Here is a 15,874-nt window from a genome sequence, read left to right as displayed (position 1 = left end):
TTTAATGTTTTTTTTTTAATTGGTGGCTACCTAAGCTACATTAGAAACCACTTCTTTTACAGTCGAAATTTTGTTTTGTAACAAAACACGTAATCAAAAAGTAATTAACTAACCAGTGTCGATATTTCGTGACAGCAATTTCAGCAGGTGGATACAATTACACACTTTTTCTATTCACTTTTGTGGTATGGCAAAAATCCGGTGGCTTTAGAGCGAGCGATTCATTACAATCAGTAGCGGTGCATTGTATGTAGATACATTGAAATTTGAAATATTTCATAAGGTTTTTTTTGTGCAGACATACATAGTAAAGTAAAAACTTAAAAATTCATTAAAATGATTATGATGAAAACTTTAACGAAGGAGAAATTAAATTAAAATATTTAAATTGAAAAATAATTGGACCAAGGAAATGTATTTTATCGGCTCAAATATTTTGTTTTCGTATTTGATTTGATCTAAACAAAAATATCCTAGCAAGATCAGCTGACATTAAATTTTACTTGTGTGTGTGTATATATATGGTTTAACAGATTAACAAATTGTACAACAATTTTAAATATAAATAAAAATTCGAGCGTACTTAAGAATGAAACATTGCGGCTATCTGTGATTCAGATTTCTTCTTCGAAATTATAAAATACTTTAGTATTATTGGGATATGATAACGCTTACCTTGACAGGCCGTTGTTTGGAGCTGCGGGTAGTTCATTTCTCACCATTAGAGCTGGAAGGAGAATGGAGTGTTGGACTGGCAGATTAAAAAAAAATACAAAATAACAACTTACAACGAACATTGATGAAAATACCTGAAAGATCTGCTTTCTGAAAACTGATGAGACTCCTCAAAAGAGTGTTACCCATTGGCTCTTACAAAATTGATGACATTGAAGGTTAATATTGGAAATTGTACAAGCAGGCACAGACATTTAACTAAATGGAAACTCAATCACTCTAAAAATAATTATAAAGTTCAGTGAAGTTATCGACTTAAAATAGGGACTTAAAATACGATGCTGGGTTTAAACTGAGGATCTATGAGGCAGGAAAAAAAATACGAGTCCACATGATCAGTTGGCTATGAATGCGATCAGAACAAACTGAAATCTGGTGAGTGGAACATATTTCAAGGGAAGAACAAATAATTGACTACATAAGGTTTCGCCAATTGTTCCTCCAGGTTTTTAATTGTTTAAAGTGCCGCAAAGTAACATCATCGTTTCAGTTGTTGTGAAGAGCGCACACAAATTTGTCAAAAGCGTTGTCCATTTATGACGTTTTATGAATTTTAGAAACTATCCATTTCAACATAACAAAAAAAAAATCGGGGTACCAATCGGATGGATAAATTTAAATTAAAAATAATAAAAACGGAAGACTCGTCTAGATATCGATTGTGCGAGTCTACAACAGAATAGTGAAGAATATGCCAGAATGATTCTGTTGCTTCTACGGCGTTTCGAATCCCAGGGTATTGTTGGGCAATAAGAGAAGAAGTGGAATGGGATGTAGGGTCTATATGCTCGAGTTTTAAGCACATTAGGCAGAGAGGAGAGATGCCGACACAACATTGACAGCTTGAGAGAGTGGAAAGGGGGGGGGGGGTCACGAAATGATGGAGGTTTTGGAGAGCGAAGTCTTTTAGTTGTTTGTTATATTTTAGAGTCCGATTTTTGCTTTTGTGTACTGATAGTTGTCTTTAATGTTTCTTAATTGTAGTGTGATAATATTTATGGACTTGTCTTTATGTGATGCATCCGTTTAAAATAAGAGAGTTTATTTTATGGGTGCTCATAATGTTTATTTTCCATGGTACACTTTCTACAATTTTCTACACCTTTTGGTCCAAAGAATGCTAGTTGATTTAGGTACTACATTGGTTTCAGAAAAGTACATTAACGCTTTACTTACCTGGACATTGTCTCTAGAATTATACAATTATATTAGATGAGGTTTTTTTAATATTCTTTCTTTTTGTTCTTGTTTAAAACAGGCTGGTGATGGAAAAAATAATTTATTTGGTTATAATCACAATGTTTTAATTTTTGCCCATCTTTATCCCTAAAACTCATGTACCTGATCTTTTTTGATATATATTAGAGCTTTTATATTTGTAAAAAAGTCTTTTTGCTTAATAAATATATATAAATAAATTTTGGACTTACGTTATTTTACCTTCTTTTTTGAATTAAATATGAAGTAGGGCCCATATGGAAGGCAAGTGTTTATCTTGAGAGTTAAGTGATTTGGCTAAATAGAGTAGTGCATTTTAGTGAATGTTGGGTTAAAATAGGACCTACCTCCCATTTTTTCAAATAATTAGAAAAATTTCTAATATAATTTATATTGCGGCTATTTTAGAACATATTAGGCACACTTAACGCTAAACGCCATTAAAGCTGACACAATGGTGATTTACATTAGTGGACTCTAGGGATTATCAACTAAAGTAATTATGATGCTCTAGAATATGGAAAGAGAAACCGATAATTTGTCAATCAAACCACTGGGACGTTACATTGGGGAAATAACATAGGCATTGAGTAGTACTAGGAAGAATCAGCATTCTGGTAGACTTTATTTAGAAAAAGGTTATTTAGCGAAAATAATTCTAAGTTCGTCCATCATCAATAAAACTGCAATCTCTGTAAATCCAGGATTAAAGTATTTTTTATATTAAATTTCTTAAAATTTTTAAATTTATAACTAATATTTAAATTAAATATAACAATTTACTTTTTCTTAATGTTAAACCCGGTGACATTCAACTTCTATAATGTGAGTTAATGTTTATATTTTATAATAATTATTTATTTTAAAATTTTCATATAATGTATTTTTTCATAAATCCAATTAGGTTAATATTTTACAGTTATTTCAAAGGGCTGAATCCAATATGGTGGTAGTGAAGTGACATCGGTGAGGTATTGAAGGCGGAATTAAATTGACGTCACTAAAGGATGTGGAGTCAGCTATCACTGACCTGCTCCTCTATTCTGGACCCAGACACTCACCTGCTACTCTATTCTGAACTGTCTACTCTCGCCTAAAACACGACACTCAACTAATCAGCTATTCTGGAAACCGACACTCACATGATTCCCTTTTCTGGATCCCGACACTACCCTGCTCCTCTCTTCTGTACACCAACACTAACCTGCCCCTCTCATCTGGACCACGATACTCACCTGCTTTTCTGTTCTCGACAACGACACTCACCTGATCCTCTCTTCTGGATACAGACAATAACCTGCTCCTCTCTTATGAATACCGACAATCACCCACTCCTCTCTTATGGACCCCGACACTCAACGTTTTAACTCTTCTGTACCCTGACACTCATTTGCTCCTCTCTTCAGTTCCCCGACACTCACCATCTCCTCTCGTCTGGACCTTGAAATTGTACTACTCCTCTATTCTGGACGTCAACACTCACCTGCTACGCTCTTCTGGACCCCAAAACTGACCTGTTCCTTTCTTCTTGATCAGACACTCACAATCTCCTCTCGCCTGGACCCCGAAACTGACCTGCTCATCTCTTCTAGGCCTCAACATTCACCTGCTCTTCATTCCTGGACCCCGACACTCACCTGCTCCTATATTCTGTTCACCAACACTCACCTGCTCATCTCTTCTGTACCCCGACTCTCACTTGCTTTTTTTTCTGGACCCCGAGCCTCTCTTCTGAACAACGACTGTCTCATGCTCCTCTCTTCTGAACAACGACAGTCTCATGCTCCTCTCTTCTGAACAACGAGTCTCATGCTCCTCTCTTCTGAACAACGACAGTCTCATGCTCCTCTCTTCTGAACAACGACACTCCCCTGCTCTTCTCTTCTGAACCCCGACACTCTTCTGCTACTTTCTTTTGGACTTATACAGTAACCTGTCCTCTGGACACCGATACTCACCTGTTCCTCTCTTCTGGACCTTATCACTCCCCTGCTCTTCTCTTCTGAACAACGAAAGTCTCATGCTCCTCTCTTCTGAACAACGAGTCTCATGCTCCTCTCTTCTGAACAACGACAGTCTCATGCTCCTCTCTTCTGAACAACAACAGTCTTATGCTCCTCTCTTCTGAACCCCGACACTCTTCTGCTACTTTCTTTTGGACTTATACAGTTACCTGTCCTCTGGACACCGATACTCACCTGTTCCTCTCTTCTGGACCTTATCACTCCCCTGCTCTTCTCTTCTGAACAACGACACTCCCCTGCTCTTCTCTTCTGAACAACGACAGTCTCATGCTCCTCTCTTCTGAACGCTGAAACTCACCTGCCCCTCTTTAATGAACCACGACACTCTTCTGCTCCTTTCTTTTGAACTTCTACAGTTACCTGCTCCTCTCCTCTGTACAGCGTCACTCACCTGCTCCTCTCTTCTGGACCCCGCCACTGACATACTCCAAACGCAGTTTCTGAAGCCTGTTTTTCATATCATACGTTTTTCTAAATTCTTTCACTTTTTACTTCGTTAAAAATAGGTAATGTCTCCTGAAACTACTTAACATTATTTTTAATACATTGACAATATTCATGGTTGGCGGGCATACAGCCCTAGATAAAAGCAGTTTGGTTCTAATTTGAGTTGGTTTTAATGAATAGGATTATTAATATTTTACGCTGGCCAAAGGAGAATCGTACTGACTGTGGTATGTGTTTTTTTCCCAATATTCATCAGTTCTAGACCCACATTCTCTATTTTGGTTGTTGTTAATGTTGAGCCTTCTGTCATTTGAAACCTTAAATCATTAATTTAGTTTTTCTAAATTATCTTACAAAATAATTTTTATTGTATATATATATATATGAGGCATACTTTGCAATTTATCTAACCCACTACAACAACTTAATTTTATGCATAATGGACTGAACTTGTATAATACTATGTTAGCCATTGACGAAGTATTAATTTAGAATAGTTCCCACTTTGGAGATACATTGTTTTTAAAATTGTATAGTGTTCGAAAGCATGTGCCCGTAAGTTACTAAAATAGTTTCCAGTTTGGTCTCAGACCTGTACATATTAAGAAGTTTAACTGATGTGCCAGAATATGTAAAATAGTGGGAGTTGTGTTTAGGTGTTATCCTAGTAGACCCTTTTTCCGGTGTTATTACCGAAGCTACTTCAAAATGTCTTATAAAGATTGCAATATTGTCTATTATTTTATCACGAGCCCAATCTGCTTAGCATCACTACTCCCACATAAATGTTGACATTTTACTGAACAGTCAAAAATAAGAACGATGTTTTACTATTTAACTTAATCAGAGTAAATTATCACCGGCAGTATAAAAAAAAACATTAACCACGCGTCTGCGCTAAAATAAATCACTTAATGCATCTATAACCGTTACTGACCACTTTTAGATTTACTGCTTCGAACCATTATGGAAGGTTTCACCATCGGACATAACGAATTTTCACGTGAGTCTTTTTGTAATAATTTTTTTCCTCAATCACCAAGAAATTATTAGTTACATCTGTCAAAGCAGAACTGTAACTATTTTTTTTTACAATCCAAATACAAACTGGTTATCTGAATAATTTGGTTTTCAGGAAAATATTTGTGTGAACATCACGTTTAGACAACTCTAAAAAAAACATCTTTGAATCGCTGGAATGGTATTAAGGTGTGATAAATTGGGGACGTTGAAGGATGAATTTTTCCAGTACCTACTTATAAGCAGGAGCATGTAGATTTCGCGAAAAGATTTCGAGACAAGATGAAAGTTAAAACACTGTAGCATCGTCTGTGTTTCGTGATTGGGTGGGTTTCTCCCAGATACATATCGATTGTAACAATACCAATCACAGTAATTCAGTGCGGAAGCAAACGCGTCCTGAGTGGCTGGGTCAAATAAGGCAACGACTTCTCTCGCAGATGGACGCTAATCACAAGGAAGAAACCACAGGTGTGGGTATACCTTGTTGCAGTCTATTAAGCGTTCAGATCTTTTCGCGAAAAATGCCTGCCCCTACTTATAAGTAGAGACCGGAAAAATTCGCGGATTCGTTCCGCGATAGGCTAGAATCCATACTAGTACAACTTCTTGCTGCTTCAGTGATTGGACCACAGATTACCTTAATAATTCTAAGCCAATGAAAAATCCTCAACAAAAGAAACAGCGAATCACAAGCATTCCTGTTGACAGGTGTAACGGATTAGTAGTCAATTCAGCAGGTGTAATCTGCACAAGTACATAGAGGATAGTGGAGTCTATCCTAGAGGTCATTGAACCCGCGAATTTTTGCAGTCCTTACTTATAAGCAGGGGCATGTAGATTTCACGAAAATATTTCGAGACTAGATGAAAGTTAAAACACTGTAGCGTTGTCTGTGTTTCGTGATTGACTGATTGGGTGAGTTTCTCCCAGATACATATCGATTGTAACAACACCAATCACAGTGATTCAGTGCGGAAGCAAACGCGTCCTGAGTGGCTGGGTCAAATAAGGCAACGACTTCTCTCTCAGACGGCCGCCAATCACAAAGGAAGAAACCACAGGTGTGGGTATACCTTGTGGCAGTGTAATAAGTGTTCAGATCTTTTCGCAAAAAATACCTGCCCATACTTATGAGTACTGCTTATGTATTAAGAAGTGAGTGTAATTTGTAGTGAGAGTTGCGGTTGCCGATCTGGGCTGACCAAACTAAAGCCTGGAGGGATGATCTAAGAGTGGCGTGACGGCACGCGGAACTAGCGGGAGCGACAGCTGACGGGAGGGAGGGTCCTACCAGCAGAGCTCGACCAGGCGGTCCTCCTGGCTGACGTTGCGGCGGCTCATCTCGTCGCGCACCAGCTGCACGAAGCTCTTGGCGCAGCCGTCCCAGTCGGCCGAGATGCCGCGGTAGCAGGTGGTGTACTTGAGGTAGTCTGCCGGCACACACACACACGCACACACGCTGCTGTCACTCCGTGCTGGTGGTAGCCGTGCTTGTCCGTCTCATAAACACCTTGAATATTTTTTTGACGTGACAACGCCTAATAAATCGATGAACACCGGCTGCACGCACGAAAAAAGTGTCCCGTTACGCTCATTGTACGCTTGCGCCGCATCTATCTCTCTTCCACTCGACTGTTTATAAAGTGAAGTGAAAAGTTAAAGTGGTTTTCATTGCTTATTACAACAACAATTTCGGCAATAAAGGTTAATTATTCTTGCATTTAAAAAAATATGATCACTAGTATAATTTCAAGTATTTATTCTTTTATTATTAAAATAAAAAATGATTCCATTTTATTCATAAAATAATGCAATCATTTCGTCAATGTTTTGTTATGAAGTTGTCACGTTAAACTATCGTCCGTAAACCGATTTTACAGACAAACCAATTTTTTTTAAAGCACAACCATACTTAGTGTTCTATTTTGTCTTTGTGTCTCATGTTTATTATGTACCTAAATTCTACCAAAGCAATTAACATAATGTTTTCGTAACCTCGGAATGCAGTGTTATCTGGTTGCCATTTTTTTTTTACGTTTCCGTGCATTGCGAAAGCAGCAAAGACACGATACTGAAATGTTCCGGGAGATAAGTATCCGGTTACGTGATCCGTCTGCGTTTCTGTGTCACGGTAGAACGGGCCTTAACACAAGTCTCGGGCCACTCCGCGGGTTCGCCATTCAAGGTCACACACAGGAATTCCTTCGCCCGGGGCAGACACTGTGATTATCACCTTCCCCCCCTTCCCACCAATTTCCCATTATTCTTCACAACGATAAACGTACCAGGCATTTTTTTTTTCCATATTGCACATTATATTCAGAATTTTAATTTTTTTTTCATTTCCCCGTGTTTAAGGGGGTGCCTCCCATTTCAAATTAACATTTTATATTTACAGTAATTACAGATAAACTTGTAGACCTTTTCAATTGTTTAACTTTCACGGAATGAAAAAATACACACAGCGCATACTTTTTGCATAATTAGCTGCCAAAGTTACTTTTTTAACATTTTTGGGTTGTACAAATAAGGAGAATTTAATTTATTGCAGAACTGAAACTTTTTAGGTTTAACTGCAATGCCACTGGTTACTTCAAGAAATGGTTTGAATTCCTTTCAAAAAATTTTAATTAATTTTACCTGGCATTTCAAAATTCTCAAATTTGTTAAGATTTAGACAGCGAAGAAACATGAAATGATTTTTTTTTTTTTGTGATATGAATGCCAACCATATCATGAAGTAGCCAGTTGCATTGCAGTTAAACATAAAAAGTTTCAGGTTTAGAATAAATGAAATTCTCCTTATTTATACAATAAAAAAACTAAAAATATAACTTTGGCAGCTAATTATGCAATAAGTATGTGATTTATATATTTTTTAATTTCGTGAAAGTTAAACAATTGAAAAAGTCTAAAAGTTATCAGTGATTAAAATAATTATAAAATCATGACCTGAAATGGAAGGCACCCTCTTAAGTGCACGTTTTATTTCATGTTGTGTACTGAAAGAAATGGTTAAATTTTCAGGGTTCGATGGACACAAAATAGTTTTTATTGTGATACATTTGAAAAATTAAATTATCGAAACAATGACTTTTCAACAATTTTAACTTATATTAAATCACACATAACATATATTACTATCCAATTGGGAGAAAATTTTGAAACATTTTGAAAAATGCACGTATTTTACTTTCCGTGTTAATAAATCTGGCTAGAATCATAATCTTAATAACATAAAACTATCCAATTTTCAACCTAATAAGGAAAAATATTTAAAAATTTTAAAACACAGAAAAACAATTTTTTTAATGTAAAATACACATTAGATTCACAAAATTTTCCCTACATTCTTTCCCTTAGGATTAGAGTTAGGAAAAAAATATGCACTTTTTTATTTAAATGTAAAATATAAATGTGAAAATTCACACTTCACGCTTACGTAGATTTGCTGATATGAACAACCATAATAAAACCCTACTTGACCAATTTTTCCACCTGAAAATTAATATTTCGTAAACTTTACAATAAATTACCATTTATTTTTTTATTAAGATTAATAGTACCAAATTATCCTTCATTTCTTTAAGTAGATTTCGATAAACGTCTGGTTTTACAAAACCCAACCAACAACATTTCACCCTAATAGGAATGGCGTTTGAAAAATGGTAAAACCTTCAGTGAGTGAGTTAAGTACAACGTAAAATAATCATTTTTTCATCTCTCAGGGATAAAATTTCGGAAAGTAGTAAAGTATTTGAAAGTTGTTTGATTTCTATTCATACCCAATCTCTTATATAGCTATAGCTTAATAAAATTCAGATATATGATTTTTTTATCATTAAAATAATATTTGACCCTTTTAACCTCCATAGGGTTGGAAAGCCAAGTGTAAGTATAAGTTTTCAAAAACCTTTCCAATCAAAAAACGTTTCATCATAATTCAAATTAAATATGTTTTTCATAATGTCAGGACAAAGTGATAAATGTTAAAAAAAACATAAACTAATTTAAAAAATCAGTTCTAAATAATGTATATTACAGATTCCTTTTTCCTCTCCATAAAGTTATGCAATGTTTGCGTATTTAACTCAAATGGTTTTAAAATTAGTATAAATATAAACGCTGTTTTCTTCTGAGTGCTGAACCATCGGTGAAGATAAAAACTTAAAATTTACAATGAGAAAGCACATAAAGCTTTTCGCTTTTTCAGCTTTATCAGTGCACCATTCTTATCTGAGAGCCTTCCCAAATACTCCTATACTTCAGAGAGGCGAAGGATTTACACTTTCACCTGAATGACGCCGGTAATCCTCTAGCTCACACGGGCATCTGACCAGATAGCGAGAAGCTAATCTGGTGCCATACGGCGCCATTGGGAAATCTGTCGCGCAGTTCTTGTGACGCCTCAATCGCCCGGGATATATTGTTCTACTGCCAGTAGAAGATAAATGCCGATTCTGGTGCAATATTATACTTACGGGACTATGATTTGGTATATTTCTCAGTTGCGGCTTACCGATCGTGAAGAATCGATCATGTTCGTATTCGTATCTCGTAACCTATGATCAGGAGATGAGCGGCCATTTCAGATGACACAATGTACGCCATCTTCAAATCTGATATTTTGAAAATCCATAATTATTAAGCTAGAAACTAAGAAAAAAAATTCCAAAATTCATCAGAAAAATCACGTATTAATTTACCAAATGATTAAATTGATTTCCGTTCTTGGTTCGATACTTTCTCGATGCAAAAAAAAAAAAGCAACACAACACTTATAAAATAAAACACGCAGAAAAATCCAAAATGAGGCATTAATCTCTCATCTACAAGAAACTAATAGATTCGATCGATTCCTGCCCTTGGTTCGATCCTTTCACGAGGCAAAAAAAATAATTTCAGATAAAAATATTTATTTTAATTTAACATTTTAATGGCAGGTTCAAGAGGAAAAGCAACAAAATTACAAATAAACATTTATTATATAAATTCTACAAATGCAAACAAGGAAATTACTAGCGTTTCTCCATTTATGCATTCTTCTTAGAAGGCGAAGCAAATCCTTTGCATCCATTGGCATGTGTTTTCAGAACATTGCTACATTACAGTCGATTATCACGGCACGTTAAATCAGTGAATAGTGGTCACGCACCGCCATTCATTTTTGGTCATGCATGTCCAGTTGGTGGCCAGACATGCCTATTCAGTGGACAGGCATGTAATCGGCACCAGGCACATTCAGTTTTTAATAATTTTTATTGAATTATCACTATTTTGTATGGATACAAAAAGTAGTGAAATGAAATCTACAATTTAATTGATAAATTTACTTTTATTTGCATTAATTAATTCAAATATATTTATTACTTTTGTAGTATCGCGTTTACCGTATTTATTTTTACAAGTACAAAAATAAATGTATCGCATCGGCCGGGATCCGATCCGTCAACCTTTAGAGTGGTAGTCAGCGAGCCAGACATGTCCAGTTACTGGCCTGGCACATCCAGTCGGTGGCTAGGCACATCAGATAGGTTGGAGAGACACATCTAACAGGTTGGCCAGGCACAACTAGTATATTGGTCAGACATGTCCATTTGGAGGCCAGGAACATACAGTCAGTAGCCAAGCGACCTTATTTTGGATACTTAACATACATTTTAAAGAGCTCACGTATGATGTCCAACGTATAGACCAGTCGTCTCTGAACCACGAGACCAATCATGATCTGACTACTGATTTGACGATGCATAATCAACGAAAAGGACTTAAATTTGGAAGCAAAGGTGAAACCTAGACTCAAATTTTCGCAGCCGGTATAGATTGTGCTTAGATGTAGGGTGTGTGACTTATATACATATCAAGAATAGTATACCTTCTAAGTACCCTGCACAAATTTTATCGCAGGACAGCCGTCTGGTTTGAATTATTAGAATATTTTAAATGATTTGTTTTAGTAAATTTGTCTGAAAATATTTTCTAAGGGTTATGCAAAGTGATTTTTCAGAATAAACTATAAATTCGGACTAAAATATTTTTCTCTCAATTATGTTGATTAAAAAACTCTTATAAATATGGATGACTATCGTATGTGTGGTGCATGTTTAATGGTGATAATCATATGATGAAAAATATTTTAATTATTTAATCGCTCCGGTTAGTGCATGTTCCAAATAACGCCATATTTAAGCTATGTGTCACGGAATTGTGAGTTCAGTAGCAGACGTAATGTTGAGGGTAAAACTTTCTTGATACACTGCCAAAGTAACTGCATGTACATCAGAGAGTTAACATGTTCAATAATTTCCACTTTATGAGCAGTGATGTGTTTCAAGGGCTGATTTCATTAGTCAGGTAAGCGTGAAAGAACTGCACTAATCTCACAGACCAGAACAAATGGGAGACGAATTATCCACTGAATGCTGACGTCTGGCTGAGGAACATGGATGACGTGGAATTAGTGGGGCAGAGACCGAAAGGACCGTCAGGATAAATTAAGGAGCACCACGAGAGAAACTACAGCAGGCCGTTGGCAAGGTCGTCTGCATTTCCCTGAATATGATGACCTCGGGTAGCGCTGCAGTGGTGGAAGCCCCGGCGCTCCTGAGGTTCTCACTGCAGGGTATGATTCTGCAGGGGTTTAACGCTGCCTTCCGCTGCATGAGGTTGAAGGGAAGACACAGCACACTGTCCTTGACCTCCCCCGGAGCTCCAATCGCCAGCTGACAAGCGGACCGCACTTACCTACTCACGTGATGCCACCGAGGCTAGGTTTTAAAACACCCGACAGTCAATGTAAATTATTCGATAGGGTGACACAGAGTGATGTCAGCAATGTAGAAGTAAAGGATTTTAACGGCGTGAAAAAAAACTCAGGAACATTTGACACGATGTAAAATCCCGTTTTTTTTTTAATCCCAGGAGCGCAAGAGGAAAAAAAGAAAAACATTTCTATCTACTCTGGTGTACACGTGCTTCGCTTCGAGAGTCTGCAGGGATAACAAACTCTCACTCCTACTAGGCCCTATGATTCCCAAATTCGTAAATACGTCACTGTTGCACCGTGATAAAAAAATGAGATAATTTTGAAAATGAACTTTTGAAAAAAAATTGGTTGACTGTAAAGTTGGTTTACGGATGAAAGTTTAACGTGACAACGTCATAGCAAAACATTGATGAAATGATTGCATACTTTTATGAATAAAATTGAATCCTTTTTATGAATTATCACTATTTTGTATAGATACAAAGAAGGAGTGAAATGAAATCTATAATTTAATTGATAAATTTACTTTTATTTGCACACATTAATTCAAATATGTTTATTACTTTAACGAAGAGATTATTTTAACTATAACTTTTATACATGTTTGCTATTTGGCTTCTTCTAATCTGTGTTATTCTGTTAAGGATATGACGATGATAGGAATAGTAGGAAACGAATGGGAGTATTTCAAGTTTAATGTGCCTCGAAAAAGTCAAATCGATGGTTGTTCCAATCGAGTGGAAGAGAGATAGATGCGGCGCAAGCGTACAATGAGCGTAACGGGACACAACGTAGAGGGACAATGTGCGTAATGGGACACTTTTTCATGCGTGCAGCAGGCGTTCATTGATTTATTAGACGTTGTCACGTCAAAAAAAAAAACACATTAGAACTAAAATAAATGGGAAGATATATACGAGGTGTGTTCAAAAAGTAACGGGAATTTTTAGAAATTTACCGGGTTGTATTAGTACAATTCGCGCAATTATTTCGTTGTTGTGTTGGTAAAAATGTCCGAAAACTATCTGTACGTTGTTAGCCATGTTCGATGTTCAGTTTGTTGTCAGTTGTCAACAAGGTTTAAACTGTTTTGGTACTATCGGCGATTTATTATTTTAGTTATTTTTTTTATAAAATGGATCAGAGAATTTGCATTAAATATTGTTATAAGAATTGCGAGAAGTGTAGAGATGTGTATTGTTTTTTCAACAGGAACACTCAGCTTCAGACGAGGGCGGATCCAGTATGAGAAGCAAGCGCAGGACGCGCGCCTGTAAGTGCGACTACCCGCAGACTACCAGCGCGTGGCGGGAAGTATCAGGCATATTTGGCTTTAATGCATAAACTAAGCGCTGCCCCAAAAAAAAAAAGTCTGTAAAGTCGGTTTACGGACGATAATTTCACGTGATAACGTCATAAGAAAACTTTGATGAAAAATGCATATTTTTTTAAATTTTCAATTATTTACAGTTTTTGCAAATTTAATTTAAATAATTTGTTTAAATATAATCCTGAACAATTAGTTAATTAGACGCTTTAACCTGTTTAATATTAAAGAAAATTTTCTCGCACGGTGGTTGGCCGGTTCTTGCACGCTCGGCTCGTGACAATTTTTCGTCCGTGCAGCCGGCGTTCATCGATTTATAAGACGTTATCACGTCAAATAAAAATATTTCATTTAAAACAACGAACAACACGCTGACACTACAAAAACTGTTTGTTTTTTTTACTTCAGCCTAATAAAATCAATGTCAGTCATGTCGTGGTCACATTGAATAACTACCGACACGTCAATCCGGCTTCGATTCCAGGTGGGGTCAATTCAGGATTGCCGAAACGCGCGTGTCATTTTCGGTATCGATATCTCGAGAATCTCTCGTTTTACCGAATCACGTATCCCATTGTGCTCCGTTGTGCCACCGCGTCCCACATCGCATAACCCAACCTCACATCTGCCCTCGAGATCTTCCGCTGCTTACGTCGCGACGGTAAAAACCAAGTCGCTCACCGCAAACACTCGCAAATACGTTGAACACTCAGGAGTGCTCCCTACGCTTTAAAATACTTTTTTTGTATTTTTACAAGGAAAATCCTTAGAATCCCAGTTGCAAACATTATAACTTATAAATAGGGACTGGAAAAGTTTGCGGGTTCAATGACCTCTAGGATAGACTCCACGATCCTCTATGTACTTGTGCAGATTACACCTGCTGAATTGGCTACTAATCCGTGACACTTGTCAACTGGAATGCTTGTGATTCGCTGTTTATTTTGTTGAGGAATTTTCATTGGCTTAGAGTCATTAAGGTAATCTGTGGTCCAATCACTGAAGAAGCAAGAAGTTGAACTAGTTTGGATTCTAGCCTATCGCGGAATGAATCCACGAATTTTTCCTTTCTCTACTTATAAAATTGCAAGGCAGAGCTTTGTAAAATTGCGTAGTGTACAAAGCTCTGGCTTGCAATTTTACAAGTGATATCACTGGCAACTATGTTTCCAAGGACTATTCTTGTTAAATTTAAAAAAAAAAAAACATTTACAGCGTAGTGCTCGGCCCCGGCGCGGTTACAAAGAGCGTGCTCAGGAATAAATCTGGAGGCCCAGTGTAGGCTAGTGATTCTAAGACACGAACAAACGCTCGCTCGGTTTCAACAGATATTAATGCACAACGATTTTACACCGAATTATTTTTAAAATTTGTTTTCGTTAAAAATAAAAAATAAAATTTAATGCATCTACTTATGTACATACGTGCTTAAGAAGTTTTACTTACTTGGTATAATAAATAAACTATCTTTAATTTTGAATGCAAATAGGTAATTAATATAAATAAAATAATAACGGATCAAGTGTTATATTATAAATACACTTAGTAAAGTATAAAATAACTTTAATGTTTTTAAATAAATGCTCAGTATTTATTATCAATATGAACATGTGCATAAATAAAATAATTTAGTAGAATAATAGAGATAAATTTGAACTAATGGTGAAAATCAGTTAATATGCTGAATGATTATTCTAATTTATTAATTTTAATTATTTATTTAATAATAATATAGTAATTTAAAAGCAAATAAATCACATAAACGGGAACATAACTTCACCAAAACTCACATTAAAACGACCAGGAGACTACTAAACCTGCTACAGACACTCCCTGCTTGTGATACTGGAAGTTTACAAGCAAACTGACATCGTTATACATACGGGAACATAACCTCACTTATATAAATATACTTGAAAATTTTTTTAAATAAAATTTATACCACTAACATCCACGATAATTTTTTTTAATTTATATGGCCTAGTGTTTCATATTAATAACTAAATTGGAAAAAGGGGACAGGATTTATGAAACATCATGTGGACAGGAAAAAGGGAGTGGCTTGTTTCAAATTAGATAAAGCAATAAATTTCCACTTGTCTTTAACAATAATTGTAGCTAATTTTATTCACATATAACAAAATTGATCTTTAAGGGATGAAAAAAGGAAATAATTGATTTTCCAAAATCTCATGTAGGCAGTAGTAACCTTACTTAGTTTTCTAAATTATAAGTCGAACAGTAATTTTCTCCATACTTTAAATGTCATTTGTGGAAATGTTCATCAACAAGAATTAAATTTCTGCCTTAAAGTGTTGTAATTGGGGGAGGCGG

The 15,874-nt window shown here is 36.1% G+C and overlaps 1 protein-coding gene across 1 annotated transcript in view; it reads right to left on the bottom strand.

Moving 5' to 3' along the window:
• Positions 1-15,874, bottom strand: part of LOC134542579 (uncharacterized) — a 434,599-nt gene that overhangs the window by 16,669 nt on the left and 402,056 nt on the right. The window contains exon 4 of the mRNA XM_063386955.1: positions 6,739-6,877. Coding sequence (XP_063243025.1) covers positions 6,739-6,877 — 139 coding nt within the window. The remainder of the gene's footprint in view (positions 1-6,738; positions 6,878-15,874) is intronic.

The sequence above is a fragment of the Bacillus rossius genome (assembly GCF_032445375.1).
Source record: "Bacillus rossius redtenbacheri isolate Brsri chromosome 9 unlocalized genomic scaffold, Brsri_v3 Brsri_v3_scf9_1, whole genome shotgun sequence".
In the NCBI taxonomy this organism is placed as follows: domain Eukaryota; kingdom Metazoa; phylum Arthropoda; class Insecta; order Phasmatodea; family Bacillidae; genus Bacillus; species Bacillus rossius.
Note: the sequence above shows the minus strand (reverse complement) of the source record. Positions and strands in the feature narration are given on the sequence as shown.